Genomic DNA, 26,695 nt, shown 5'->3' on the forward strand with positions numbered 1-26,695 from the left:
AAAAAATAATCCCCATCCCCTCCCCGTGAAGGAAAATCTCCTTCCCATTTCCTTCCTGTTCCCGCGGGAAAAAATCCCCTCTCCATACCTATAAATATAAATTTTAATTCTTTTATATATTTCGATAAATAAAATAAATCATATTTTCTCAAAATATCACTTGCTACAAGCACTATAAAATATTTTTTCTTATTTTAGTTCAAATATAAAGTTTTCATAAAATCTAACAATATGCAATAATTAATCTCTTTATTAGTAGCTCTTCATGTATATGATTTAGGGTAATTTTATAATAACATTAAATTTAACATTTTTCATTCACTTCAATTGATTTTATCAAGTTTATAATTTATTATTTTTTTTTGTGTAAAACCTGGTGGATTGATTAACTAAGTTTTGAAGTTGAAATAAAATTAATTTAGTACATTTGTATTTTATGATAATGAGATTCTAGGGTTTTTTTAATATATTAGATTAATAGTTTAGAAATTAATAAAAACTAATAATTAATAATTGAAAAATTAGTAAAATTAAAGTTATAGTTTTAATAAATCATAATGTAAAAATTTCTAAAACTTAATAGTTTAAAAATTATTATATTAATATATTAGGTTTAGGGGGTGAGGTGGGATGGGGAGGGGAGGGGCGGGGCAGGGCAAAATGGGGACACATGTATCCCCGTCCCCGACCCGTCCCCGATTACGAAGATTTTTTTCATCCTCATCCCCGTCCCTTTCTTCATTTTTATCGAGAAATTCCCTTTCCGTTAGGGTCAGAAAGGGTCGAGATACATAAAGCCGAGTTTAAATTATCATCCCTAATGATGACAGATACACTTGCTATAAGTAATTATTAAAATATATAATATAAATTATTTTAATATAAATATAAATTTAGTTAGATAAAACACACGTGTAAAATTAATTAATGTCAAATGTCTATAATATTTTTTTTACACTGATTTTTTCTTCAGATGTCATTATAATGACATCACTAATGAATAAACCCGGATTTTATCCGGTCCAACAACCTGAATTGCCCAATCCAATCTGGTTCAATCCAGTCCAACTCCTAGGGAAACAATTTGTTTAACTTCAGAGGCATACATTGAAGCTGAAACTAAAATTTACATATATTTACACTTAATCTGACATAATGTTTAATCCAAATCCACAATGAAGCACCAAACAGCTTAAAAATAATTAACTATATACAGAATTTACAAATTTCATACTTCTTCCCCTCAGCCCACCGCACTTCTTCAGAAAGTGTCACACTGAAACAAGAAGTGAAAATAACAAGGAAATTAAATTTCCAAGAAAGTTTTCAGAAATGATGATCCTGGTTTGTATCTCATTTTAAATTTCAGAATACAAATTTAAACAAGAGCCTCGACAGAATCAGAATAGTAGAAATATTTACCAGGTCCTGTAAAATGGCATATGTTACGATACGATATACTTAATGTATTTCTTTAATCAGCGCCAGTATTGAGCCCACCGATGAATAGTTTCAACCATTTGAGGGAACAGAGCACTGACACTCTCATTTATGAGATCCTGGAAGAAATGCACACAGGCCTCATCATCCAAGTCCAACCGAAACTTCTCTTGAAGCTACAAAAACAACACAACGTCAGTCATATAAAGAAACACAAACATGTCTACAGATTATAAACATTATGGTTGGTACCTTAAGAATGCCTTTCTCAGGATCAGAAGCTATGTCAGGAATGTTAGAACCCGCCAACAGATGAAACAGATTTAAGATAAGATTACTAGATTTCCGCAGGATGTTGTATGCTTCGCAACAATAGGATTTGAACCTTGTGTAATATTGGCTGCAAGGACAAAGTAATCATTTATGGAATCTAAGTTAAGATATCTCCCCCAACTCCCAAGTGCTGATATAGTCCAGCAAATCAGGAGAAACATGAAAAGTGAAACAAAGTTTGAAAATAACCTTTCTGCTCCACCCATAGCCTCAACCATTTCTTTACAGAGCTTCATAGGCGGCGGGAATGGCTTGGGATCTCGACCAAGAATATAACCAAAATCAACATGGAAAAGACGTCCATCATCCCTAAGTAGAAGATTATCTAGATGCCTGCAGACAAAAACATGTTAATTCATTCAGAAGCACAATTTGTATATACAGTAAACAATAAAATTTCAATTACTAACCAAAGGCCATAAGTTCGCAACACAAGAAAAAGAATTACCTGTCTCCAATACCCAGTATGTATGTGATAACAGAATAGCCAGCACAGCTTTTTATAAATGTTTCGAGACAGAAGGCTGTAATTCCAAATGGTCCATGTTCATTAGGATGAAACTTTTGTAGATAGCTTATAATGCTTCGATGCTCTGAGAGAATCTGAATATGGAAACAAAATGCTTACTCACTGCATAATTATATGTTAGGAAAAAAAAAAAAAGATAGATTATCAAGTACATTTGTGAAGCCATTGTGAAAATTAAATCACACCAGAAAAACAAATGAATCAAAAGATTCCAAAGAAAACTAATACGGCAACTTATGGTTTCTTGTAGGAGAGCAAAAAAGGTGGAATATTGAATATGGGTAAGTTTATAAGCACCTTTAACTAAATGATTTTTAACTCAAACATCTCGGTAAACAACATGATGATTAAAAACTGAATGCATGAACTTCACTTTTCAAGTGACCAGTCAAAGAAAAAGATATAATACCAAAGCTAAAGAGCGAGATGGTATGAATTCCAGCATGCCCTCATCTTGTCCGGTTGCAAGCACCTTATATGGAGTTAAGTGCAGATCAAGATTTTCCAACTTAAGCAATCGATCCATGAGTGACACCATTTGGACAACCTAGAATAACCAAACATCAAAATTTGAACAACTTCATAGGATTTCCATCCACCTTCTTCCTCACCCAGATTACCAGTTAGGAATAGAATAAGGAAAATTGGGAGAGAAAAATTAGATGGAAAGAAAAAACTAAGATTTTGTTCTAAGGAATTGCAGCAGTTTAGAAATTTACTAATTGATCCTGCCGAATATCATCACCCTTCTTAAAAATAATCTTGCAAACTCCACCATTTTCTGTTCTGAAAGTCAAACGCAAAGGATGCAATGCACTTTTAAATATCGATGACTCCGATTGCACAATTCCAGTAATAAGGACATGTGGAGCCAGTGGAGATCGAATTGGCTGGAAATATAACAGACCAACAGAACAATAGAAAACAATTGGTGAAAGTTGACCAAAGAACTGAATAGATGTGAAACATCAAATAACCCATAGAAGATCATAAAGAGCTCAATTGACAAGAAAATTCATATTAAAGAACTACCTCTTCAAAATAAGTAAGTTCACTAAGAAGACCAGAAAGAAGCTGTCTAAGCTTTTCAATTTTCTTCTGGTATTTGCCTCGTACATTTCCAACATCTCTTGATATAGAACCCAATTGAGCCGTCAATTCTGTCTGGCGGACCAAACTGTGCCACAATTTAGATCCGTCTTCTCCATTCAAACCAGGCGCCAATTGCTGGACAGTGGATTTAATTATTGAACAGCAGGAAGTTCAGTATCAAACAACTTATCATTTAGAAGCAATTTGTATGATGCTTTATCCAAATTGTGGAGGAATCATTTAGATTGCACTGTATTTCGAGAAAGCAATTCTCTTAAATAAAAGGGATGCATGCTTCATGCACTCAAAGTAATACACTGAAGTTGTACAATTGTCTATCCACTCTTGCTATACTTCAGAACCATACTTGGTGAAATTCAATGCAAATGGGTACCCCAGGAGAACACTGTACTTTTAGAAAAATTATCATAATTTTATTCTTGGTTGGTAAGGGAGGGGATTGGGACACTCAAAACAGCCAAAAGTTTTCTGAAAATTTGAATTTTCTCATTTAAATTCACAAAATAAATGCATATTATATATAAGACAAACAAGAATGATAACTTATACCTTAGTCATACTTTCTGCCAGGATCTCATGTGTGGAATAAAAACGTTTGGCATGGACGGGGTCATGAAATTCAACAAAAACATACCAGCGAAGAAAGCTAGCCAACTCAATGTTGCTTGATGCTGTAAAGTTCAGGAATATTATCAGAAGCCACCAAATCAACTTAACCATAAAATAAAACGTAGCCCTTAAACAAGCAATACTGCATATGCACTTATATGTGCACATGCACACATGCACACATACACACACAATATAATTTGAACTTGAAAAGTGCCTACAGCGTTGTACAAGAAATTGAGAAAGGCGAGATTTATCCGAACGTTCAAATCGAAGAGCTTGAACTAGTTGCAGTAAGTAACACTGGAGCTCTTCATCGTCAGCTCTTTCAAGAATACTGACAGCATAAGCACGGACCTGTTAAAAAGGGATTCCAATCCTTCATTATTCAGTCTGTTATAGGATGTGCAATTTGTCTATTTTGATGAATAATACATCTAAATTCCCACTGCATAGCATTTATTAGTCTAAACTCAATAATATATAGCAGCAGGTTTATAGGGAGCCAAAGCAATCTGAACTTTGAAGGTTTTCTAGTATATTCTGCCAAAATAAATATGTGAGTTCAAATTACAAGTTTTGAAGTTTCATCTCCACATGCCCAACCATGGGTAAAAACTACCCAGTGAGGTTTACTGGCAAGATGCATAGCCAGGCACAATAGTGCTGTACAAAATTAAAATTTTGGATGAAATCTTACAGATGACTCACTCAAAGTGAACAACATCCACAAAATAACCTAAACTTGCATGTTTCTGCAAAGCAAACGCTTCAACACAAATGAACAGAGTACAGATTTTATTCCCTGATTATAAATTGTTAAAAAGTTGGGATTAGAATTGCTCTCAGCATCTGGATTTGCTGGTTTCCACACTTCCATATAACAGGTCTACCTGGTCTAGGCACCTCCAACTGCAGCCCTGGTTAAACCAGAGGGCAGCCTGCACTTAGATAGCAAGACTTTTTGATGTACGAGTAGGATTAGACTACGGTTATGTTTATCTTTATTTAATAATATTAAGGATTTAATTGTCAAAGTTTTTTTAGAGTTCTATTTCATCAATGAGTTCTTTTAGGTTTTGTTTTGTGCTTTGATTAGGCCTAGGACTCTATTTCTTAAGCCTACAAATAAAGGCTTCCAATGTTACCGTGGACGTGGTTGATTGATTATGATATATGGACAATAGTTTCTACCCCATGGATAATTGGTTTCATTTTAAGTCTCTAATTCTTCCGAATTTCCACACTTGCTTGGCTGTGCTCCCAAATCTATTCTTCTATTTTCTCCCTATTTCTCTTTTATCTATCTTATTCTTCATGTGGTTCTCTATAAATTTTTGGTTAAAAGGTTAGACTACTATCTTTCTTTTCTTCTAATTGAGTTATAATGAAAGATTAAAAAAATATGAGATGAATTTAAAGATAACAATTATCTATCACAAAAGCAAAAATCCATTGAGACCATGAAGCTTCAAGGTCAAAACACAGAAATATAGTTTTGTGGTAGCAATCCCCACACAAGTACCCACAGTTAGGTAGAAATATTTATATTTTTTTTGAAAAAAAATGAAAGACTTTTAATAGAAATTCACTTACCTCTTCACTTTCAAAAACAGGTGACAGAAGCTCCAGTGCATCACAGACATCAATCATTTCCCACTTACTCATCAGTTCCAATGCCTGCTTCGCTTCCTGTGGGTTGCATCAGCAAAAATAGAGAAAGGTGAGCTAATGCATCCTAAAATTACAGTATATCAAAAATGGCATGGGATCTATTAATTTAAATTTATGACTTAGATTGAAATACAAATTCATAACCATTGGTTTATTGCAATCTAATGGCTATTAGATGGAAGATGGAGGTGGTTATTTTCATTGTCACCTCATCAGCTTTTAAACTGTTGGTTTAGCATGGATCAACAGTTGAAAATTTATGTCAACAATTTAAGTTAAAATATCCAAACTCACCAAAAATAGAAATAAAAAAATATAAATTACTGAAATTCTTGTTAAGTTTAGAATACTGAAATATTCATGAATTAACATAACACAATGAAATTTGGGAAGCGAAATAAGAAAAGCAAGATAGGAGCAATGTTCCACTTAAGAGGCTGATGCATTAATAGTTACAATAACCAGAAAATGCTGACCTGAACATCACTCCATTCAACACTTCGGAGAAACTTTGTGAGGGCCCTCTTCTCAGACATTAATGAAAAACGGAATTTCCAAAGAAGCTGTTTTTCATCTCCACTCAAAGTCCTTGTAGGTGGGTATTTTAGAATTCGTTGTATTGACCTGCAATAGATAAATAGGAAAAATGATATGCTTCCTGATCCAAAACAACTGAGCAATAAAGGCATAGGAGGGAAGCATTGCTAAAATATTGAACACAAGTACACAAATCAAACCATAGAACTAATAAGCAGTCAAGACCAAAAGAACAAAAAGTTATGTCACTATAAAGAAAGCTAAATCCACTTGGAAGAAGACATGAGACTTCTTGGTGGATCTCATATATTTCCAATGCAGAAGGGTAAACCCCATTAATTGGCATTTTCTTAAACTTAATAATAAAAATGAGAACGTTCTGGTATAAAGCAAGTAAGTTTAATGCAAATTCAACTTCAGCATAGAAGCTCAAAAATTTATGAGCCATGGCAACCAAATTCTAATTTTATATGCAAGTGAAATGCATCAGCTTGATGAAGGAGGAAATTGTGGAAGGAAAACATAATATAAACTAACTTCTCTCACTAAAGCTAAGAAATGAGAATTTTATATCCAATAATAGGATTTTAGGCTTACTTCCGTTCAGTAGAACTTGGTTTAAGGTCCCTATCAATGATACCACGTGTTAAACTCCGAGCCAGCTTTAGTTGTTTGTGCTCAGAGGGATTCATCTTTCCGACTTCTGGGTCCCAAACTGTAACAAGTTCATTCGTTGAAGTTATGGAAGGTGGCAGTAAGAAATTTGCTCCTGATTCCTACATTCAAACAATAAGAAGTACCGCCACTTCAATATATATGTCAATCAATTTTTAATACTCTTAACATGTGCATATGAAAAAATAATGGTTGATAAGATAAAAGGATATACATGATTAAGGGAATGAAAAGGAACTAAAAATAGAAGAAGAAGAAAAAGAGAGTGACAAAGAGAAAATAAAATCAATCGAACTACCTGGAAAACAACTCGGTGTTCGAAACCACAGAAATCAACAACCAAATATAAGTAAGAATTTCCATTTCTACAGCTTTCACGCTCCTTGATTCTCTCCATAGCTCTGAATGTGAGACGGTCCAGCCAATCAACATGTTGAATTTGCCCATGTTCATACTTATTTACAAGCTTTTCCAAGCGCTCCAACTCTCCACGCTCATTCCTGGGGACCTATGGAAGGATAAAATGCAGTTTAGTATCAAGATTAGCTATGTCATATAAAGTAATAATGAAAGTTTAAACTATTAGTTCCATAATTTTTATTAATTGATGATCAGGAACCTTTCCAGGTGTAGCTGTTGGCAATGATCCATCTGCCTCTTTTCCTTGCCAAAGCCTAAGCTTTTGCTTCCCCGTTTTAAGTTGCTTTTTGTTGTTAAAGAGAAGTATGGTAGCCCCACCAACCAATCCCTCTTCTTTCTCACATGAAACATCCCAAACCTGAATTTCCAAGGAGATCAACAATGAATGTAATATCAGCTCCTACAAATGTCAAAAAATTCCCACTAAATCCAACCAGACCACAGCCTAACACAATGCGCTCCTCTCCAAAACCCATAATTTAACTCTTACAAATAAAATCAATTGAAAAGAGATGGGCATAAATTTCTAACTCACTGTTAAAGCAAGTTGGGAGTGTTCAGTTAAGTCCCGATATTTAGTACTCAAGGTAATAAGTTCATTCCAGCAATAGAAAGGTTCCATAGATTCCAACCTGTCATAAAAAAGAATCACTGAAGTATCCCTGGTATAGGAAACCAAAAACATGATAAGGAATAGAAAAGCAAATGAGTATGTAAATATGGCACGGCAGATTAAATCCAACTTGGGTTTTGATTTGGCATCAGCAAATTCTTCAAAAACTTGAATTGAATGAAGTGGTGAAACCTTGTTCTTGTTGGAAGGCCAAAGGAAGCACCATCAATGTACAACGCACACTCTACATACAACTCTGGTCTTCTCTCTTCAGCAGTGGAATCAATTCCTGAATAATTGCTCAAAATAAAAAAAAAATACTAACAATCAATTGGGAAATTTCGCAAACGAATGTCGGAAAAGAATACCTCGTCAAATTAAATCATAATTTAAATTTAGTTAAGGATGTGGAAAGATACCCGAATTGGAAGAATTGAAAGAAGGGAGATTTCCTTCTAATCTCTCGACTCGAAATGTCACAGGGAGATTGATGTCACACGACAAGAAGAACCGGAACTCGTTACCACCCATGGATTATTACTCTGCAGTTTACGAGCTCTGTACTTTTCATAATTTAATTTAGGGTTTCGAAACACTGAGATGTCGAATTGAAGTTCCAAGCAAGCAAGCGTGGAAGACACAAACTGAAATCAACTGTTCTGTTTTCAGGGAAAAGAGTAAACCGGACTTTATATAGGAGTGCCACGTGGCAGTTGTGGGCCAATTGAAGACCGATGACGGATCTGGCTCCATCTACAAAACCTACGGTCAAGCGCGCTTAAATTTAAATCCAAATTTTACTCAAGTGTATAGGATTAGAACATATAAATAATATGTAATTATATAATTAAGTAATTAAAATTTAAAAATAAAATAATATTTAATTATATTCAGATACAAAATTTTATATATATAATATTATTGATAAATTTATTATTTAAACTTATTAAAAAAGGGGTTGATACTCTAATTTAAGTTGGTCATCTACTATTTCATTTTAAACGGCATGCAATTGAAGTATGATCAATAATAAATTTTTCTATTAATGAGGGAAAATATTTTTTTTTTAAATAATGATGTAAGTTATATTATTTTAATAATTTTTAAATATTTTATAGTACGGTGAAAATATCTTTTACATTTAACTTTTTTATATAAGATAAAAAAATATTATTTTTTAATTTTAAAGGTGAGCATTTGTTGTTTAGACATATTTCATGTGAGCTAAGGTGGAAAATAAATAGTCGTTTGCCTTAATTTTTTTTTATTTACTCTTGTAATTAAGCATTTGATTAGTAATATTGTAATTACTTTTTTTTAATAAAATTATATGTATTTATTTTGAAATATATATATATATATAATATCATAATGTAATTAAATAATTTTAAATTGATGATAAAATATAATTTAATTATATAATGATGTATTATATGTGTATTTATTTATGTATATAAAAGTGTATATACATAAAATAATATTATTTATCATTTTTTATACTTAGAGATGAATTTTGGAACAATAAAACTATGTATGCGTATTTTTTATACATAATTTATATACACAGATGAGGTGTTATCATGTGATTGGATGTTTCTTTATCATATGATGACATATGTTTTAAAATCATCTAATTATATGATGACACATTACTATATATATGAATTGAGTATAAAAAATAAATACACATAACATTGCTCATTTTAGGATGGTACAGCCAACTGTGAGACTTTATTGACAAAACATTATTCCTAACAAGACTGAATGTGCACTGCACGTTATTCAAGGTACTCAATTTTTTCTCCATTATTAGCCACAGGCGCGGCAGCCAAGTAAGTCTATGTCAATGATGAACTAAGAAGATAGAGTAACTCAAGATTAAGGTCGTCGAGGAAATTTTGAGAAATCTGGGGGCCTGCGATCCACATACGCTGTTTTTCCCTCATTTCCTTCCTCGGTGCCATAAAATAAGAGTGTGGCATCTCCTCCAAGTGCCTGCAATGCATTCGATATGAAAGCAATGTAAATGACTCTAGGTCTTGGGAAATAAAGGATGTCACTGCTTAATTTCTTCTTCCACATTTTGCAACCTCTTTGGATAAGGGATAAAATATCATTCAGGACATCAATGCGTTAAAGATACCTGGAGTCCAGTATGGCCATCATCAACTGCATTTAAAGCTGATTTGAGAACTCTAATAGCGGTTGGGCTATTCCTTAGGATCTCTCTGCACCATTTAATGGTTTCACTTTCTAAATTCTCAAGCTGGACAAACAAATGGAAAATTCACCCATCAAAGTGACTTTAACCACTGAATTGTAAAGTAAACGATCACCAATGGAAAAGAATAGGGATGCAAGGGAAGATAAGCATTATGTTGAGAACACAAATTGTATCACAAACGAACTCACAGGTACAACAGTGTTGACAAGTCCCATTTTCTCAGCTTCAGCAGCTGTGTATAATCTTGCTAAAAACCACATTTCACGTGCCTTTTTAGGTCCAACCTGTGAACCAAAAATAAAACCATGTCCAAACCAAGAAAAATGAGAACTTTCAAATATATTCTGCTCTAGAAATTTCACATATTGAAGTACACTGTTGACCGATCAACCACTTACAACACAAAGAAGAAATGACATTAGGATTTTCAGCATAATAGAATGTTACTTGATATGAGCACCAACACAATATCACAGATGCGCTTATCTCTAGGACTTACCAAGCGAGACATGATGGAACTTCCATAACCAGCATCAAAACTTCCCACCTGCCATATGCACAAAACCAATGTGATTGCAGTATCAACATTATTGAACTCAGTTAGCAGGACATCTCCTGCAAATCTTGCTATTTTTTTATAAGGTCTAAGCACCTTTGGACCAGTTTGGCCAAAAATAGCATTATCTGCTGCAATGGTGAGATCACAAACCATGTGAAGCACATGGCCTCCTCCAACAGCATAACCTGCAACCTGGTTCAGGATTTTCATGATAACAAACAATTAGGAAATTGGTGATTTTCAAACAGATTCAAACCCATGGTAAAAGAACTGTGGACAAACATACATGCGTCCTGAAACCAAATAGAGCTCATTAGTGTCCAAGAACTCTTATTTACACATCTAATTACCACAGAGAATCTGTGAGATCATTTGTGTGGGGAATTTAGAAGGTATACCATTGCAATTACAGGTTTAGGAAGACGCCGAATTTGTACCTGCATCATGATCAAGGATGAAGTAACATAATATGATTAACTAAAATTGAAAAAAGAGAGGAAAAGAGATACATGGAATGCAGAGGCATCCCCATTCCCTAGACTAGAAGGTGATGAAGTGCTAACAATCGATAGAGGTAGCATTTAATTACACTAAAAGGAAGAATGATGCCTATTGGGATGGTGAAGTAGTTCAAGCAACCTTCCACCAAATTTTGGTTGGGAGCGAGGTCAAGTTTTATAAGAGTAAATTTAATACCTGCAAATCCAAGACATTAAGACGACCAAAATTTTCATAATCAGCATAACCATCTGTGGTTCTCAAAGCCTGGTCACCACCACTAGAAAATGCCTTGGTTCCCTACAATAACATTTTTTTTTGAATAATTATGAATCAATATAGGCTTCCATAGAAACAGAAAACAATTATCTAGAAGGCTAAAAGACTATTTTCCATGCAAGGTTTGATGCAAACTTAGCTTTTCACTCACCAACTATTGAAAATCTAAATACCCACATGTATATTAAATTTCACTTTTACTGTTAGAGGTAAGATCGTCATTTAGAAATTTTGTTTAAACTCATATTTTAGAATTATCCTAAAGTTTTAATTTCACCCTTTCTCTCTCCTTTAGTTTCCAGATTTGATCTTCAATGACCATTAGCTATTTTTGGCCGTTGACTCTCTCCCTCCTAGCCACTCTCCCTACCTTATGAACGGTTTTTATCTTCGAAGAAGACAGCCAGAGTGGGAAGAGAGAGCGACCAGCAAGATAGGAGGGAGAGACTGACAACTAATGGCAGCAAATCATCATTGGAAAGAAGAAGACTGGGGTGCAATTGAAATTTTATAAAAATTTGGGGGCTGGCTATAATGGAAAAAAGATGAGAGTTTAAAATCCTAGACTTGGGGGAAGATCAATTTTTAAACCTGAAAAATATGAGGTTGGGGGAAAAATAAACATTTTAAAATTTGAAGGTAATCCAAAAATATGAGTTTAAATAAAAATTTTAGATAACAATTTTATCCCTGACAGTAACAATAAAATTTAATAGACAAGTAGGTATTTGAATTTTGAATAGTTAACGGGTGGAAAATTGGTTTTGCATCAAATCTTGGGTGGGAAATAGTCATCTGGCCTATCTAGAAATATGAAACCGCTGTTCAGATGGTTGCGGTTTCATTGATACCTGGTATACATATCCGCAACTTCACTTGGAAAATGCAAAACATACAATCAATTCCTAAGTTAGATTTTCCATTTGACAATGCAAGAGCCAAGAATTTCAAATCCTAATATGGGAAAAAAATGTACTTTTAATATATACAGAGAATAGAGCTTTGAACATTTACTAATTACTTTACAGCTTTACAAAGAGTAGGCGAATATAATATAAATGCAAATAGCCGGAAGCATAATTCAAATACAAGTTAGGCTTATAACAAGTGAATATATAAGCAATGAGCATTACCTGCCCAGTAAGAATAATGACTCCAATTGAACTATCATCTCTAGCATCGTTAAATGCCCAAATAAGCTCTTTAATTGTCTGTGGCCGAAACGCATTTCTTCTCTCTGGCCTATTAATCGTAATCTTATAAACACCAAAAAAAAAAAAAAAAAACAGTAATTAATAAACTGTTTTAAGTTAATTACAACACACTTACTGCTCATAAGTCTCCAAAAACTTATCTACGACCTTACCTTGGCAATGCCTTCACCAACAGCTTTCTTATAGATAATGTCAGTGAATTTCTTGCCGGACTCATCGCATTCATTTCTCCAAACGACTTTATGTGTCGGAACTTCACCGTGTATCCGGTGATAACTATCATTCATTGATGCATCATTCAACACAATATACTGGCAATCAGAACTTGAAATAACTGGAACAAGATGGTTGGCAACAGTAGCCGCTCTCCTTCTCATTGAATTCAGCTCCTTCTCTGAAACTTGTGCCATAGGATTTGAAAGGTGAGAAAAATTAAACTAGGATAGTTGGGTGAAAGCTTAATTTATTTCTTTGAATGCTTTTGAAAATGATAGAGAGGGCTTGCAGTATTGAATTTGATTACTGAAGTCGAAAATGTTTCATGTTTATTTTATTTTTCATTGTTTCTGAGTTTCCAGCCACACGGATAAGATAAGGGGAAGCAGATATCTATGTGTGCGTCTCAAAATGGACAAGACGGTCTGAAATAGGCTGCGATACTAATTTAAATCTACGTTAATTACCAACCACCGACCGATCCATGCTGAGTTACTACTAAAATAACCCTCAGTTTCAAATTTTGGTCGAGTAACCATCCCTAAACAGACGCCGTTTACTATTTCTGTTATGACCAGGGATATATTTGTACTTTCAATCACTACCCAATAAAAAAAAAACAATTAAAAACCCTAAAAAGCAAAAGAAAAAGTAAACCCAGAATTTTTAGCGCGTCGTTGTCACTGCCCAGGCTTCTAAATTATTACATGTACCAGACTTACAAAAAATTCCCAAATTCCAATTGGTTATACGAAAGAAAATAATAAACAAAAAAGAAAATCAAGAAAAGTAAAATACTCAATATTAATAAATTGATCTCAGCAGCTGCCTGCCACCCTCCTTTGAGCCCTCTCGCAGAGAATGGCGATAGGACTTTGGCCGTCCACAATACTCAACATTCTCACCCCTCGCTAATTTGAAAGACAATAGAGCTTATGGAATCGTGAAAGGTCAGGCAATGTTGAGTAAAAATAATATAATAAATATTAATGATAATATATCATCATATGATTTATAATTTTAAATTAAATATAAAAAATATTTAATCATATAATAAATATGATCATTAATATTTATTATAAGTATATATATATTTACTCAAAACCAAATATATTTTAATGAGATTTCTGATTTTGAGTGTGGGTAAGGTTGAGCTAAACGTATAAGTTGAGATGAGCTCTAGTGTAACGATAGTACAATTTGTGAACTTTTAAACTTATAGTTTAAATTGAGTAAAATATAAACAAACTTTTAAAAATTTTAAATTTTATATTAACACTTTTAAATTTTTATTTATCTACTTTAAATATAAAAATAATTGATAAATATATAAATGATGAGATTTAGTAATAATTTTAAAATATAAGAATTAAAAATAATTTTTGAGTTGAATTTAAATCAATCAAACTTATTTTGAATTCTATCTAAAGTTAATTAAGTTGAATTCAAACTAATCATTAATCAACTCAGTTTCATTGCTAACTCTGTCTTTGCGTAAGAGTAACTACGCTAAGCGAAAGAAGAGAAGAATAATAAGAAGCTTAAAAAAAAAAAAAGAAATTTAAAAGAAATCCAAAGTCAACTCCTAAGGTTAGGGAGTAAGATAGATACAATGAAAAAAAAAAAATCTTAGAGGTACGAAGGTCACTTAACATTTTATTATATGACGAAAGTTGCAACAGAAGTTACAAAACTTAATCGAAGGTTGATATTTTGGAAATTTTTGAAACATCAGGGGTAGCAAAAATCAGTTATGTTTTATTCAATGTCTTAAATCACATTAAACTAGATAATTTAGTAATAAAATAATTGGATAAAATTAATACAATACATTGTAATCTTGTATTGATAGAAGGGAGATGTAATTCAACTGTTTTTGTGTTAAGACTAATGGAGTTAGCTAACATGATTTTATAATTATTTTTGTTTTTTAAACTAGTGTGATAATTATGTTGTACCTCAAGAAAGTAATAAAAATTAATTTTATAATTGTTAAATTAAATATGTATTGAAAAATCTAATGTACAAGGAAGGAACAGGAGAAAGAAATAAAAGAGAGGAAGAGAAGGAGAGTGAAAGGAAAATATAAGAGAGGAGAAATATGAAATGTGAAATAGTAGAGTAATAAAGCAACTGTAAATTATATATCTCACTAGCACCTTATATATAGTGTAGCCTCGCTCACACTATGAAGACCAATTTAATCCAAGTGAAAAAGAAGAAATTCTATAAACTAGAACTGCCTAAATATACTCTCTTTATCTAATTAACTGAAGGTGTGAGAGGGGCAGCAATCATGCCTACCGCACAAATTAGTACACCATAGTTGATTACTCTTGGTCTATGTTCAGCATACATCATGATCTGACTGAGGCCGGTTGCTCGATGGCTTGCCAATCTGTAAACAGGCGATTGGGGGGACAATAGGGGTGGTTAATAATCCAAAAGTCTGCCAGCAGAAGGGATCATACATGTGGTACTTTTCTTGCTGTGGTTTTAGCTGTATGAAAGATAGAGTAACATCAATACATGGTAGGCTGTCGCTGCAGGCAAAATGAACAGGTTTTACTGTGTATGTCCCTTTGATTCTTTCGTAGGTGATTCCTGATAGAGACACAGCAGATGTTTGGTTCTTGCATATGCTTTTGTCACAGTAGAATTGATCGATAATAATTGGAAGTTGGACCTCGGAGACTTGTATGTTCGAGAAAAGTACCCCTTGCACAGATCCCGATCCACCCTGCAAATGTGAAATTCCAACTTCTAAGAGAAACTACAATAAATAGCTTGAAAGTGTTGTAAAAAGGTCAGAATTCATGTCTATATTACTTTCATGTTAATTTAACTCTCAATCCAGTCAGCAAGGCATTACTCGCTAGTTAATCACCCCTAATCCTATGTTCATCTAAACCATCATTCTGAGTCTCAGTTCCATTATTTTAAACATTCGGAGTTCCTTGTTAGCTTGCCATTAAGGATTTGCTTTATGAGATGCTTACAACTGGAAGAATTTTCTTATGGAACCTGAGATTGCAAGTTGTGTCAATACCTGCCATGTCTTGATTCTGGCACCATACATTGTGTTGTGCATGATAACATCTCGAACGGTGATGTTTGAGACACAAGCTTTGGTGTTATCTTTTCCCAGACTTCCAATGCTGATTCCATGTCCTGGACCACAATTCACATTGTGCACATACACATTTGAGCATCCGGTTTGGATAGATACACAGTCATCTCCTGCAAAAACCAGAACATTTAACAAGCTTATTTTAGCCTAAACACAACATATGGATCTTTCTCTATTAAAATGTGATGTGAATTCAAGATTGGAATCACATCGTGCTATCTATATCATAATAACTGGCTTTAGTTGACTTTGAGCTAATTCTCTATCCTGCTTGCTGTATGTATGCCAGAATTAAGCTTCCAATTTTACACATGCAATACATTGAAAGGCATTAGGATTTCACTTAAGCAGAACTGGACAAGACAAGAAGATAGAGACAGAAGATCATGTCACAGATGAAGACAAAAGCAAACTTGGAAGGAATACAACAACATGACGCTGAAAAGCTCATCCCAAATTGGTCCATCCCTTGACAGTCTTGCAATATATGACAGGCAACCAATAACTATTGGCTGAATGTTTTTTTCTTTTTTTTTTTCCCCTGAATTTTGTAGATAGCCTTTGCCACGGGGATAAAATTACCAATGGTCTTGAATTTTAAGGATCCTAAACTAAGGTCTAACAATTATGCAACACTATTTTGTATATTGAAAATTTCTCATCCCAAAGAAACAAAAATAAACTCAATTTTGACTTCAAGGTCAAGTTCAAGCTGCAGCCCGCAATTTTAAAGTTGACTGTGTGATGGAAAAGCCATGTTATTCAATTTGTGTAAAAAATTACCACAAGCAAGACTGCTGCTATGAATTAGCACATATTTGGAGTTCTGAAGGTGGATTCCATCGGTGTTGGGACTGTCTCCTGGAGATGAAATGCTAACATCATGCACCACAACTCCCATGCAGTTATCAAACTTGAGGTGGCATTGTGGGCTGTTTTGAATCGTTATGCCAGTCACAGTTGCATTGAAACTCCCGTAGAACCTCAGTGCCTATCACAAGACAAAACCAAACAACAAATCATCTTCAATAGCTGCATGGTCAACAAATTCAGCAAAAATTTCAGTGTTACTAAGTGGTCCTTACAGTTGGCTTTATGCTTGGCATTTTCCCAAACAGTTCACTTCTTATCTACCACACAATTTCAATGAGAAATGATAATTAGTTGCTGGACATATTGCATATTAAATTTAAAAAAATTATGGCTGGAGTTAATTGTTACCGGCATCGGCGTCCTCTCATTTACAGTACTGTTTAATGGGATAATGAGTTTGGTTTCATCATCGAATGGATCATCATAAGGCGAGCCCTGCCACCAGACAGAGCCTCTTCCATCAATTACGCCCTTTCCTTGAATCGTAATTCCACTCAGCTTTGAAAATTCAATCCACCATAATAGACCTTTCCCCCAATCTTTGTAGCTTGTGGGAGCAATGATCTTCCCATCCAGCTGACCAAAATTAATCAAACAGAATCTCTTTAATGATTTTTGGGTAAATTAGTCACTGAAAGTTCTGAAAAATTATATACTAATCGACACCCACATCCACAACACAGAAGCAGATTTCATTGAAATAAATTCCCGGAGAAAATTCTGCAAATTACCTGAAATAAAATGTTACGCTGACAGTAGGGACCGGAGAATGAAATAGGTCCCACAAGAAATACAAATTGCGCCGGAACATTAACTGTTGATGCTTCAACTTTACACGCAGCTGCCCAAGCAGCTTCAAACGCCTGCATCACATCACGTGATATACAATGAAAAAGTTAAATTTGAATACGAACATTAATTTCATTCATAGAATTACAGTTGGTGCCTTCACTGGCTGAAAACCATATTCAATTATGGTTGGTGCTGTGGATAAAATACTCTGCATTAAAGAGAATCAAATTTTATCAGGAGAGGAGGGACCACTGTTGTATTGTGTGCTGAGTTGCCTTTTCACTCATACTTAGTTATTTACTTTTACAATAAAACTATTTATGTGTTATTAAATTTTTTAATTAAGAATAACATAAGATAATTAAAATAAAAATTATTAACATATGTCAAATTTAGTTATTGTTGACCATATTATATTATGCATTAAACTTAATGAATTTCAAAATGAAAAATAAGAAATGTTTGGAGCTCTGCATTTTGAATTTTTAATTACAAAATGTTTGTACCTTGGTGTCGTCAGTAATTCCATCACCCTTAGCGCCAAAATCTATCACGTCAAACACTACAGAATGGCTGCCGCCGTAGCCTTTCTGCGGCGGACTTGGCGGCGGAATATCATGTCCTGGCTTAGTAACTACCGGAGGTGAAGGTACCGGAGATTTATGGGACGGCGGTTTTGGTTTTGGTTTGTAATTGTGGCTACCGTGACTAGAATGATGAGTTGTTCTTCCTCTGTTTTTGGACAAAGAAGCTGCAAAGCTTCGACTCTTCCTCCAATGCCTGCCTCTTCTGGCATTGCAGCTCTCAAAACTTGAACACCATAACAGAATCACAATAAGGATCACAAATGCGAGCCCTCTGCGACTGAATCCTCTCATTTTTTAATGCAGAAAGAGAGGCTTTCAAAATTCAGTTGGGCAAAATATACTTATATAGGCAGAGGGGTCAAAAGAATAAACAGTTGTAATCAGAAATTGCTTTTGATAATGCTATGCATTTATGTTATCATTCTAGTTGTGATTACTTTAGGTCTGATCACAGGGCCCATCTTTTGCCACATGTCACAATGTTGCTGCATGTAAAGCTTTTCCTTTATTACAGTTATATTGGTTGTTATTGTGTCGTTTGCTTTCTTGGAGATCTCTGTGGCCTTCTTCTCAATTGGTTCAATATTTTAATATAAATTCAGAAAATAATGTAAAAGGCAAAAAGGCACACGTGAGTGGGTCTACATGGTGTCAATGGCACTGATTATAACAGCTCCTTATGATCACATGCAAACCTTCACGGGCTCCGTTTTTGTGCTTTGTCTTCATAATCCACAAACGATGGCTAACCTTTCTCATCTTAAATCAAATTTGCTCTGCAGGAGAATAACATATGTCGATGGTCCCTTTTCTATGTATAGATTTTCTCTGCTTTTTGGTGAAATTTTGATCAGTTTTGATGAATTTCATCTAAATTTTCACTATTGAATTTGAAACCTGACTCTTCTGATACGTAAAAAAATCTGCATTTGAAGTCACACGGACAAGAGAGATTTACTGTAGAGTCATATGCATGTATAAAATATGTTGTCAGACAGAAACTGCTGAAAAACCACTATACGCCCACAGTTTTCGATCATCTAAAGTTATTTTATTAGACTAATAAAACAAGTACAAGCAACCGTACAATTTGTATCTGAGATTTTCAGAAATACAAGATTATGATCAGATAAAATGGATTTGATGTGGCCACCCCAGGATCCAATGAAATGGTTGATTATTGTTATTATTATTTTGAATGAAATAATGGTTTGAAAACAAACAAGAACAAATGAAGTCAATATAATCATCTCTGAGTGAAAATGATTGAAAACCAGTTGAGATGAGAATATTTTACATCGGAGTTGTTCTGTTTGTTTACTGAGAATCTGTAGAATATTAGATGTGAGGTACGTGGCTCTCCTTGAGAAAATTTGTCTCCACCACATTTACAGAGATGGCATTCACAGCCAGCATCACCCACCAAACAAATTAATATAATGTTTATCTGAGAGTCTTTGACCTCTTCCCTCAAGTCTCTTTCTTCTTTAAAGATTTGCCTTTGTCCATCTTCCAAGCATCTCTTTCTAGTTCATGTGCTATGTTGCAGCAGGTAGTTAGGCATATTCTTTGTTCAATCTCTGTCGTAGTTATCTACCAGCTGCTATATATGTATGTATATGTATATATTATACAGTAAGATAAGACAATAATCTTCCTAATAATGAATTCCCAGCTAGAGTTTTCTGGGTTAATTTAAGCAAATGATAAGAAAATTATGAAATAAGTTAATCTCCCATACCTGAGGAGATTATAAACAAAGGCCCCATACGTATAAAAAATGAAAAGGAAAATAAGAATCACAAACATTAATTTAGGTTTTTTTTTTTTTTTTTTTTTGGTTACTTTTGGAAAGGAAGAAGATGAGTAGGACCTTCTTGTAGCCGTCTTTTAGTGGATACAAGCAAGCTCGTGAACTTTGAGTTCTTCATCTCGTGAACCCCATGCGTTAGAGTTGGAGAGATGATTATTAGGGTTTCGCTGCTCCATTATTAATTTAGGTGAATCATTTGCCAACCAACCCGGGCATCAATCTTCATGCTGTATTTTGACTTATTAAAAATCTGCAGTCTCCATAAGAAAAGACCGTCATTCAAAGTTCATTCTGGATAGAATAAATAAAGGATGCAAATTTAGATCTGATTCTCGACATACAATCACTTTAGCTTTAACAATAATTATTTCAGAAAAGAACAAGTTCACATATTATAATCCAAAAGTTAGCAAAATTGAAGAAATATTTTATTTTATATATAAAAAAGAAACTTTAAATTTGAATTTTCTATACCTTTGTAAAATTTTAATTTATTTAATATAATAATTATATTTCGATCAATATATTTTAAGTTTATTTGTCCAATTGCAGGATTTGAATTACAGGAAAAAAAAAAAAAACAGTAATTATTATTATTGCTGGTTATAGTTAGCCAGTTAGTTGTTGTGCATGTGAATCCATCAGTGAGTTTTCTTCATTTTTATTCCTACTTTGAGAAAGGCAGAACTGCTTTTGTCGCCACTACTTTTGTTTCTAGCTACTATAACAAACGCCCCTAATTCATGGCCTACTGTTAACAAAATAAAGCCACCATATCTCAAGCTTACCAGTGTCACGGATCATTGATTTCAAACCCTGAGATTCGCTTCATTATTTTTTCATGATTTAAAAAGTAGGGGACACCAATGCAACATCTCTCTTCTTTCCACCATTATTGATAGCAAATGGTTTTTAAAGGCAGAATTGTCCCATCATGTACCTCAATTTCTGCCTTAATAAATACAAAATTATATCAAACTTGTGTTTAATTTGGAAGGTGTGTGATATATGAGATTTATTTTTGCTAGTTGGAATGTTCTTTCCTTATAAGTTTATGGGACCCTAATATAATGCACAACTCCACAGTGAATATGAGAATTTATTTGTATTTAATGATGTATGGTACAAAATATTATATAGATGAATCAGGAAAGGGGATTCTACTTCAACTTTTTCTTGATTATTATGTTGTTTTGTTCTTGGATTATGTTAATTATGAATGGACTACCACGGCTTGGCAGGCTCCATTTCCACCCAGTTGATGATTTGTTTTGTTAGCCACTGTTACACAGATAAAAAGACTACAATGCTTGCACATTCATTAACAAGTAAAACAGTATAATATAAAGTATTAATTCATTGTTTTCTTTAATATATAACTGCATCTTATAACCGCCTTTTGTTTTCTGTGTATGGTACATAGCATCCATGACTTTCCATAAAAATGTTTACTTGGTCACCTCAAGCCTCATCAACCTACACTAGTATTATCTACCCAGATTAATATTCTCTTACTTAATTATTTCAGTGGCTATAGGAATAGAAGCTCTCAGAGCTCAGTGTGAGTACCGTCTGTCATGACTTCTGCTAGCTTGGCATAATTGTCCTGGGAACTAATGTCGTCCATTATGGATTCTGCTAGCTCAGCATCTTTGTTGTCCTGGGAACTTAGGCAGTCTGCCGAAGGATGCACAATGCCATACCCAAAACCTTGGGCAGAATTGCAGTAGGTCTCAACTGTTCCATCCTTTTTCTCTAAGTTGACATTGCTCAAGACTATGCTGCTGCAGGGGACAGTGTCACTACATGCGAATTTCATTGCGTTTGAGGTCTTTGTAGTTCCAGTAATGTTCCGGTACATGATCTCACTTATTTTCACAGCTGATGTCTGTCAAATAACAAAAGAACAAGAGTGCACAATTTTCAGGATTCTGACTGGATGGCTAAGATGGTTATCACAAGTTTGCCGAGTTGAGACTCCATGTTTCAATTAGCAGTCAAGTGGCTTTTAGAGAAGATAAAAGGGAAACTGGAGAAGTACCTGGTTCTGACAGGCTGTTGGCGAATCACAGTAGAACTGATCGATAATTATGGGATTTGCTACATCTTCCATCCTGACATTTTCAAAACGTACCCCACGAACATAACCAGAGCCTCCCTGGAGCACAGAGCCATAAAGAAAGTTATTTATGCCAGTTTCAAAGAGAAAATTAGCTTAATTGCAGTTAAGATGGGTAGCAGATTTTTTACATGTAACCCTATGAAATGTGTTCTATCTATAGCTATTGAATTCCAACACAAAATAAGCACATTTAGCGACAAAAAGGCTCTTTTGCATCTTTGAGGGAAGATAATAAGCAATGACTTTTTGCAATAAAATTTTAAAATAGAAAAAAAAAAAAAAAACCCTTACAGTTGAACTTGAAACAACATTCAAACACCATCATTACCACTCAGAAGAGTTATTAAGCACTTAAGTGGATATGATGTAGAAAATAGTCTCTTTTTATGTTTAGAAAGATGAAGTCCCATTTGATCTTTTTCTATAATCTCTTCCAAAGTAGGTAATTTTATAATGTCCTAATATATGATACTGACATTGTAATATGCCCATTGTGATAGAAAAATATCACCTGCCAAGTCTTAATCCTGAGGCCATTTGTAGTGTCCCTAAGGAATGCTGTATCCAAGACCACTTTTGTGACTATGCCTATTGAGTTGTCCTTCCCAAGACTTCCGATACTATGAAGCAGAATTTCACAGAAAAATTTAAAAAAGAAAAAATAGAGGTAAATTTTGAGTTTCAGTGTTCTATGCTGTAGGGACAGAATACTGATCAAATTCTGCCTGGGTATCTTTACAGAATGGAATATCAAACTACACATACCTGATTCCATGTCCAGGTCCACAATAAATTCTCTTCATTTTGATAGCAGAGCTACCATTGACAATTGAAATGCAATCATCACCTGAATGTAACACAAAGAATCACCATAAAAGACCTACCTGTCAGAATGCTTCAGCATTATACCAATTGGAAGACTTTGGTACACCTTATATTTACAAAGATTTGTTATATATTTGAGAATTATGTGCAAGAATTGTATAGAAGGCACCATTTCAGCTATCCTTTGTACATTTTTCCAAACATGATGCATTCTTTTGGCCCTGTTGATGACTAACACCAGTAAAGCCTAACCATCATTGGGCTTCTATATCCATTTCAGTTATCATTATTTGCAAATTGAAGAAAGAGTGATCTAACCTGTTCCAATCTTGCAGTCTTGAAGTATTACATTAGTAGAACCAGTGATATGGATTCCATCAGTGTTTGGACTGTCTCCAGGAGCTGAGACCAGTACTTCAGATATTCTCACAGATTGAGATCGGAAAATGACAAAATTCATCTGTTGGCTGTTCTGAATGGTAAGGCCATTTACCCTTACAGCTGAGCTTGAATCTATTGTCAATGCCTGCAGCAAACTCTTATATTAAGTCTCACTCACCATATATGATCTGGTAGTTTTAGTTTTAAAGCAAAACTAAAACAATGAAGGAGAGATCCTTACTGTTGGTGCCACTCTGCAAGGCTGTAAACAAGGAAGAAGGGACAACACATGTTAAACTTTTATCTTTTGGTTGAAGAACAGCAGACTGGAACATATATAGAGTAAATGCAGAACAATTACATTTGACTTGTTCTTTTTGCAGGACGCAGCCCACCATTTACTGCCTGAGCCATCAATGACTCCACCCCCTTGGAAAAGGACCCCTTTCAGCTTTGAGAAAACAAGCCAGAGTTGTGGGAGATTTGGATCCCAGTTTTTAGGTTCATCTGGGGCAACTATAGTTCCATCAATCTGTATAGCAAAAATAATAACATAGCAGTAATAATGCTGATGATATACAACAATCATAGATAAGCATATTGTTATTGAATGATCATGTTGATGAAAATTTGTGCAGCAGATAATATGTTAAATAAACATTTACATGCTTGACTTGATAGATATTGAAAAAAACCTGAATGATCAATCTGTCAGCACATGGCCCCTGGAATCTTGTTGCATTAACTAAATAACGGCATCCTGAAGGAACCAAGAAAACTGAGTGTGGTGTGGAGCAGGCTGTGTTCCATGCATTTCTGAAGGCCTGATGATAACAAATAACATTGAAGAAGATAAAATGCCAACTTAAAATAAAAGAATGAGCATAGGTGCACATTGTAGTTGATGAAAAAGAAGAAAACAATGCTGATAACAGAAGCTATTGAATTAGGACCACTGTTTTTGTTACAAGCCTATGTTTAGAATAAATCAGCCTTTATATTCATGTTTTTTAAGAATAAATTTAAAAACACAAGCATGCACCTGGGTGTCATCAGCCACTCCATCTCCAACAGCACCAAAGCTATCCACATTTACAAGCACCTTGCTACCACGGGTACTTATCATATATGGCATATCAAAAAGTTCCACTTCATCATCTTCTTCAATGTCCAGGTTCTCAAGCTCTCCAAGCATGACAATATTGTCAAGTACGATGTTTCCTGCAGCTGCATGCGCAGCTATTAGCAAACCAAAAATGGAAACCAAGAAGAATTTATCCATGTTTTCTTTTTCTGTTCTGGTTGTTCCGCAAGATTTGGTTGATATGTACAAATCTAATGGAGAAATTGGGTTTTAATTTATAAGTGCACATTAGTTTGAAAATTAAGGGATTTGTGGGCATGGCTTAGCTTACAAGTAGATGAAGGTGCTACAAATTCTACATGCCCACACTTAAAGTGCAAGGGACTTTTTTTTTTTTTTAATTTCTTTGCTTTTACTCTTCAACCAGTGCAGGAGAAGCAAACTTCACAAACATGGCTCAGCTTGTTCCTGGCCTTCATTTAAATGATTAAAACTTCTTCTATTTGAACAGGCAGTCTTTTGAGATGGAAGATGAGGCGATCAGTGTTTGTTATCAATGTGGATACCATTTCCTGTCAGTTCATATTGCCAGCTAATTTTTGAGGTAGCACTCCATATACAAGTCTTGGCCTACAGAGTTAGCAATTAATTTCTTTGATGGTATGTATGGAGCACTAATGGAAATCATTTGCTTCGATTAAACTATGACCGATGTCCTGTGTCACTTTTCTTGTCAGAGCAACCTCTCTAATTTGCATTGACAATTCAAATTCCCCAATTTCAGAATAAAAGTTTGATACTTGTAGATAAACTGCAAAATCTTCCGGCTCAAGATCCATCAAGTTTTTTGCTACTCTTCTACCGACAGTTTCATTGCCGTGAACCCTACAACTACGCAGCAAAGAAGTCCACATCACACAATCACCCTTTCCTGTTGTTTGCTGCAGCAACTCTTCAGCTTCATCCAGAAGACCTGCACGGCCCAACAGATCTATCATGCATGAATAATGCTGCCGTTCGGGTTTGATGCCATAAACAGAACTCATTGAGTTAAACAACATTCGTCCCTCTTTTACCATTCCTGAATGATTGCATCCGGAAAGCACACACAAAAATGTCACTCCATCAGGAACCAGCCCCTTGTGGATCATTGCTTCCAGCATGCCAAGGCATTCTCTTCCCATTCCATTCCGAGCATATCCATTAATAATTGAAGTGAAACAGAAAACATTGGGTGCGATATTTTTGTCAAAAATTTGGCGAGAAAGTCCAACTTGACCGCATCTTGAATATGCATCTATTAGAGAACATGACACAGCAGTTTCAGATTCAAAACCCGTCTTTATTGCAAAACAGTGCAGCAATCTACAGCTACTCATGTTTGCCCAAGCAGAAAATGATAGGGCTTTGAGTGTTGTGGACAAACTAACCTCATCAAGTCCAATTCCTTCAACCACCATCAAACCAAAAAGCTCAATTGCATCCACATTGATCCCACAGTGTAAAAAAGAAGTCATTAATGAATTACAACATTCCAAAGTTCGCTCAGGAACAGCCTCAAAGACAGCCACTGAATTCTCAATGTCATTGCACTTCCCATACATATCAATCAGAGCAGATTGAGTGTGGATGCTCCCACGATCAAAACCCATTTTCAAAAATATAACAATGAATCTGTTTCCCAAATCAATATTCCCAGTCCCACTAGCTAATTTCAAGAACACAATGAATGAACATATCGATGGTCTCTGCCCCCAAAATTGCATCCTAGAAAACAATTCAAGAGCATCAAATACTAAACCATGATCAGCAAGAACTGAAACAATTGAATTCCATGAAATAATGTCATCCACCGAAATAGCCTCAAATGATTTTCTTGCATCGGCCAAACTCCCACAAGCAGAATAAAAATCTACCAAAGAATTGGCAACAAAAATACGCTCGCATCCACCCACCCATTCTTAATCATATCACAATGCAGTTGCTTTCCTTCACTAAGAACCTCTTCTTACTAAGCCCACGATCACATAACAATAACTAAGCTCACTTGGCTTGACACCATAAAATTTCATTTCACCATATAATCTTAACAACTCAACTGACCGACTCACTTCACAAAACCCTCGTAACATCAAATTCCACGTTGCTAAGTTTC

General features: G+C 34.6%; 4 protein-coding genes, 1 long non-coding RNA gene and 1 pseudogene across 8 annotated transcripts; all 6 read right to left on the minus strand.

Annotated features, from left to right (window-relative positions):
• Positions 1–897: 897 nt before the first annotated feature.
• Positions 898–8,614, minus strand: LOC123207385 (phosphatidylinositol 3-kinase, root isoform-like). Its single transcript, XM_044624772.1, has 18 exons — positions 8,363–8,614; positions 8,136–8,232; positions 7,866–7,962; positions 7,530–7,688; positions 7,209–7,418; positions 6,833–7,011; positions 6,175–6,322; positions 5,621–5,716; positions 4,246–4,381; positions 3,965–4,086; positions 3,335–3,529; positions 3,022–3,192; positions 2,712–2,849; positions 2,222–2,376; positions 1,963–2,106; positions 1,693–1,840; positions 1,423–1,616; positions 898–1,276 (listed from the first exon to the last, which is right to left on the minus strand). The coding sequence occupies exons 1-17, from the start codon at positions 8,472–8,474 to the stop codon at positions 1,479–1,481; spliced, it is 2,445 nt and encodes an 814-aa protein (XP_044480707.1). The 5' UTR covers positions 8,475–8,614; the 3' UTR covers positions 898–1,276; positions 1,423–1,478.
• A 994-nt stretch (positions 8,615–9,608) lies between these two features.
• On the minus strand, positions 9,609–13,340 carry LOC123207366 (1,4-dihydroxy-2-naphthoyl-CoA synthase, peroxisomal-like). Of its 3 annotated transcripts, XM_044624749.1 has the most exons (9): positions 12,870–13,340; positions 12,637–12,759; positions 11,423–11,524; positions 11,125–11,163; positions 10,820–10,918; positions 10,667–10,714; positions 10,356–10,451; positions 10,087–10,209; positions 9,609–9,938 (listed from the first exon to the last, which is right to left on the minus strand). In XM_044624749.1, exons 1-9 carry the CDS (start codon positions 13,125–13,127, stop codon positions 9,822–9,824), a joined length of 1,005 nt encoding a protein of 334 aa, XP_044480684.1. In that variant the 5' UTR covers positions 13,128–13,340; the 3' UTR covers positions 9,609–9,821. The 3 variants fall into 3 exon arrangements, with proteins under 3 accessions (XP_044480684.1, XP_044480685.1, XP_044480686.1); XM_044624750.1 differs by lacking the exon at positions 11,125–11,163; XM_044624751.1 differs by lacking the exons at positions 11,125–11,163; positions 11,423–11,524.
• A 1,693-nt stretch (positions 13,341–15,033) lies between these two features.
• LOC123207369 (polygalacturonase At1g48100-like) lies at positions 15,034–18,680 on the minus strand. Of its 2 annotated transcripts, none has more exons than XM_044624753.1 (7): positions 18,235–18,680; positions 17,668–17,799; positions 17,285–17,512; positions 17,149–17,193; positions 16,847–17,054; positions 15,983–16,173; positions 15,034–15,673 (listed from the first exon to the last, which is right to left on the minus strand). In XM_044624753.1, the coding sequence occupies exons 1-7, from the start codon at positions 18,604–18,606 to the stop codon at positions 15,281–15,283; spliced, it is 1,569 nt and encodes a 522-aa protein (XP_044480688.1). In that variant the 5' UTR covers positions 18,607–18,680; the 3' UTR covers positions 15,034–15,280. The 2 variants fall into 2 exon arrangements, with proteins under 2 accessions (XP_044480688.1, XP_044480689.1); XM_044624754.1 differs by lacking the exon at positions 18,235–18,680 and adding an exon at positions 17,874–17,982.
• Positions 18,681–19,298: 618 nt separating this feature from the next.
• On the minus strand, positions 19,299–20,506 carry LOC123207384. The gene is made up of 2 exons (XR_006500320.1): positions 20,189–20,506; positions 19,299–19,915 (listed from the first exon to the last, which is right to left on the minus strand). It is a non-coding gene; the product is annotated as an uncharacterized LOC123207384 (long non-coding RNA).
• Positions 20,507–21,472: 966 nt separating this feature from the next.
• On the minus strand, positions 21,473–24,918 carry LOC123207365 (probable polygalacturonase At1g80170). Its single transcript, XM_044624748.1, has 9 exons — positions 24,499–24,918; positions 24,152–24,280; positions 23,818–23,988; positions 23,698–23,718; positions 23,394–23,601; positions 23,016–23,097; positions 22,762–22,870; positions 22,170–22,286; positions 21,473–22,016 (listed from the first exon to the last, which is right to left on the minus strand). Exons 1-9 carry the CDS (start codon positions 24,736–24,738, stop codon positions 21,678–21,680), a joined length of 1,416 nt encoding a protein of 471 aa, XP_044480683.1. The 5' UTR covers positions 24,739–24,918; the 3' UTR covers positions 21,473–21,677.
• On the minus strand, positions 24,796–26,690 carry LOC123207374 (annotated as a pseudogene).
• Between the last annotated feature and the right edge of the window lie 5 nt (positions 26,691–26,695).

This window comes from Mangifera indica, unplaced genomic scaffold, assembly GCF_011075055.1.
Source record: "Mangifera indica cultivar Alphonso unplaced genomic scaffold, CATAS_Mindica_2.1 Un_0074, whole genome shotgun sequence".
NCBI classification, from domain to species: Eukaryota; Viridiplantae; Streptophyta; class Magnoliopsida; order Sapindales; family Anacardiaceae; genus Mangifera; species Mangifera indica.